Source organism: Antrostomus carolinensis, unplaced genomic scaffold (assembly GCF_000700745.2).
Source record: "Antrostomus carolinensis isolate BGI_N321 unplaced genomic scaffold, ASM70074v2 scaffold48933, whole genome shotgun sequence".
NCBI lineage: Eukaryota > Metazoa > Chordata > Aves > Caprimulgiformes > Caprimulgidae > Antrostomus > Antrostomus carolinensis.
In genome coordinates, this window is record NW_010305383.1 from 264 (window position 1) to 3,855 (window position 3,592).

Here is a 3,592-nt window from a genome sequence, read left to right on the forward strand (position 1 = left end):
CAGGAAGCGAAGCTTCTGTCACCAGGGAAGTAGTTGTGTCCTCATCCCCCCATGTTCGAGGTAACCCTTCCCCATTTTAACTTTACTGCTTTAATCTTTTCACTTCCAGGAATTGCAGATCAGAGACGAGGGGTTTTAGGAGCAGGCAGAATGCACAACAGCATAAAAGCTGTGCGGGAAAAACAGGTCATGCTATGAAAGTATTTTTAACAGGAATTGTATTTTTTTGGTGCAAGGTTACTTCCCACCACACTCTTCGGTGTGAGTACGCGAAGTGCAAGAGGGTATTTGCTCTGCAGGCACCAGGGATTTTATCCGGGCATGACCTGCTCCCTCTGATGGAAAAAGGAAGGTTTGCACTTTGCATCAGTAAATACTTTTAAAATTGAGATTCTTGGTTTTTTTCTTTCACTTGGGAGCAGTAGCTTTGTCACTTGGGTAAGCCAAGCACGCAAAGGCCACACCACCGTCAGCTGGACACCTTCTCGTGTTTCAGTCCAACGCTCCTGTCACAAGATAGAGGAAGAAAAACCTACAGCCAGGGCTCATGTTATTGGGAGCTGTGAGTCTGATGTAAGACTGTACGATCTCAGAAGTGCACAGCTGCTTGACAGAGGGAAGATATTTCTCAGAATTTATTGAATCTGAATATACTGTTTTTAAACACACAACTTCCTTATCGCTACACCTTTTAATTTGTCTGTGGGGTTCAAATGCTGCAGCAGGAGATGTCTGGCAAGCACAGCTCACCACCAAGCTATGGGTGTTCCTGAACTGTAGTTCCAGCCCCCCAGGAACCACTCCAGGCAGGGCAGCAGACACACCACTCTGCCAAAATCACTTCTCACCTGCTCACCCTTCAGACTCAACTCCAAAGTCCACTAAAGCAAGGTACTTCTAGAGAGAAGTTTATTTGTACACCATATCACTTACATTCAACACAACAATCAGCAAACTGGTTAACACAAATTAGCTCATTCTGTTTTATTGTTCATTCTTCCATTTTGTGCTAAATTAATTTGCTGCTGTAAGTTGTATCGCATCTGTAGCGGCTATGGCAGGAATCAAGCCATGAGGAGGATGATAGTGTGAATATATCAACTAACAAGATATCAGCTTTAGACTTTATTACTGAAGCTTTTTTTTTCATTCACAGGTCAGTTCTTGTAAGGTGGTCTTCAGCAACCTTGTTCTGGAGGCTTAGGCTAAACCTGAAAGGTAAGAAATTATCACAGTTAATCACATTAAGTTTTGGATCCCTAAATGGGAGGTGGTCTTCCTTGCTGTAAAGCAGATGTATGTTAGGGTGTTCCCTCTCCCCTCATTTATTTATTGGGATGTGTTGACTGCAGACTTCAGCAGTCTATGCAGACATCAGTGTTTGGCAGTCTCCTTTCTCCCCTGTGAGGATGGTTTGTCAGTTGTGAGAAACAGGCACTTGCTACAGGCCAGCAATGCTATGCTGATTCTCCAAGTTTGCTGCCACCACTATCCCAAACTGTCAGCTTCAGTCCATGGCCCAGCAGAAAAGTTTTGGGAATTCATCCTCTCTCCACCCCATCACCTCCAACTACATATACAGGACCAAAATGGGAAGCCAAACACAACAGCAGCAGCTAGCCTTAACTGACTTCAGTGTACATGCTCTGTATCTATCCCCATTCTTTATCAGATGAGATAAAAAACCAGGGACATTCCCACCATCACTTGACCAATTAGCTCACTTAGCAGTGGTCTGGTAGCACTGTCTACTTACCATTAGCAAACCTGCACTGCTTCAGTACTTCACTGAAGCCCTCGCACAGCTTGAGGTCGGTCTGGTTCTGCGCGCACTCCAGGAACTGTTTCATTTCGTACTGGCAAGGAGCAAACTGCTGCTGCTGCTGGTAGGCAGGCTGAGCTGCCTGGGGCTCCTGAAACAGCAGACACCTCCGTAAGCACCCTTTCAACAGCTCCAGCTGAGGAAGCCACACCACCCCAGTACTGCTGCCTGTGTATTTCTTCCCTGCATTTTAGTCAAAATGTTGTGTTACTTTTTAAATGGAAAACAAATAATGGGTTGAAATATGAAATAGCTTCCAGCAGTGACATGACAAATTCTGAACAGTTTTGTAAGTTACAAACACTTGGATAACTCTGGATAGCATCTGGGCAAGCTAACAGCATTATATTAATGTTTGAGCAGCACAAAAAGGTCTTGCAATAGATCAGACCTGGAACAAGGAAGTCCTGTCTGAATCAGAGGGGTACTACAACATTACCAAATGCATGTATCACTCGTGCATCTCTTCAAACTACTTTCAGGATATTCATGGTGATTGTGTGACTACTCCATAGTTACCTTGGAGACTAAGTCACTAAAGTTACCCCAGTTTTCCCCACCATGATTTGTGTGGTCTTTGTGTCTATAGCAGTTACATCAGCCTATACGTAACTGATGTCTCAAATGAACTGTGCTTCACTAGTCAGTGTCCAGCTGTGCTTTCTCTTACCTGGTAAGTAATATCAGGCCTTGCAGCTTCAGAGCTGCTTCCTCCACCAAATCCTCCTGTCAGCGCATGACCTATGGTATGACCTACAGCAGAGCCTACAGCAACTCCAGCAGCAGTTGTAGCCATCTGTGCCATCAGACCAGGCTGCTTTGGTGCAGGAGCAGCCACAGCAGAAGCTGGTGCTGCTGCTGGGACAGATGCCTGAGCAGGAGGTGCTGGTGGTGCAGCTCTCATTTGTGGTGCCCGACTGCAAGGAGATAAAGAGAAATGTCACATAATCACTTCACACTCAAGGCCACCTGATTGCAGGGAACAAGCACAGAATGGTGTGGGTTGGTAGGGACCTTAAAGCTCATCCATTTTCAACCCCTCTGCCATCAGCAGGGACACCTTCCACTAGACCAGATTGCTCAAAGCCTTATTCAACGTGTCCTTGAAAGTTCCTGGCGTCTGCAGTTCCTCCTCGTTACACCCTGCATGTGGATGGCAAGAACTCAATGTTCTGGTGAGTGATTTATGCACAACAGGGTGAGGCTTATGGGTTTCTTTTTGGCTGTTTATTTTGAAGACTAGCTGCACCCCACACTGCAAAGGACCGTGCTGGAATAAGCTGCTCAGAGAGGTTGTGGAGTCTCCATCTCTGGAGATGTTCAAAACCCAAATGGACACTTTCTTGTGCAACCTGGTGTAGAGGACCTGCTTTGTCAGGGGGGTTGGACTAGATGATCTCCTGAGGTCCTTTCCAACCTGCGGGGCGCCCTCCCACCCCCACCATTCTGTGATTTCACGGGAAACGAGATATAACCTGAAAGGAGATGATTAAATAGGGCCTTAACGCTCAGGCACTGGATGGCCAGGCCCTGCGGCCTAGCGAGCGCTAAGATCCACTTCCATCCCCGCCAAGCGCCTACCCCCGCTCCGCTAACCGAGCTCAAAGCAGCCGGGCCACCCCCTTCCTCACCCCCAATGCCCGTTACCCCCACCCCGGTGCGTCACCCCCAACCTCGGCATGGCGGAAAGGCCTTTGTCCCCTGCGGCCTACACAGGGGGTGGAAGGGAGGGGAAGAAAGGACCCAGCAGCCCTCACCTGGCGGGGGGCG

The 3,592-nt window shown here is 47.7% G+C and overlaps 1 protein-coding gene across 1 annotated transcript; it reads right to left on the reverse strand.

Annotated features, from left to right (window-relative positions):
• Positions 1–999: 999 nt before the first annotated feature.
• Positions 1,000–2,732, reverse strand: CHCHD2 (coiled-coil-helix-coiled-coil-helix domain containing 2). Its single transcript, XM_029084221.1, has 3 exons — positions 2,493–2,732; positions 1,757–1,913; positions 1,000–1,211 (listed from the first exon to the last, which is right to left on the reverse strand). Exons 1-3 carry the CDS (start codon positions 2,724–2,726, stop codon positions 1,201–1,203), a joined length of 402 nt encoding a protein of 133 aa, XP_028940054.1. The 5' UTR covers positions 2,727–2,732; the 3' UTR covers positions 1,000–1,200.
• Positions 2,733–3,592: the final 860 nt, after the last annotated feature.

Coding starts and splice junctions, on each gene's coding strand:
- CHCHD2 (XM_029084221.1), bottom strand. CDS start 2,726: ATGAGAGCTGCACCACCAGCACCTCCTGCTCAGGCATCTGTCCCAGCA. Junction 1,914..2,492: donor GGCCTGATATTACTTACCAG/GTAAGAGAAAGC, acceptor CTGCTGTTTCAG/GAGCCCCAGGCAGCTCAGCC.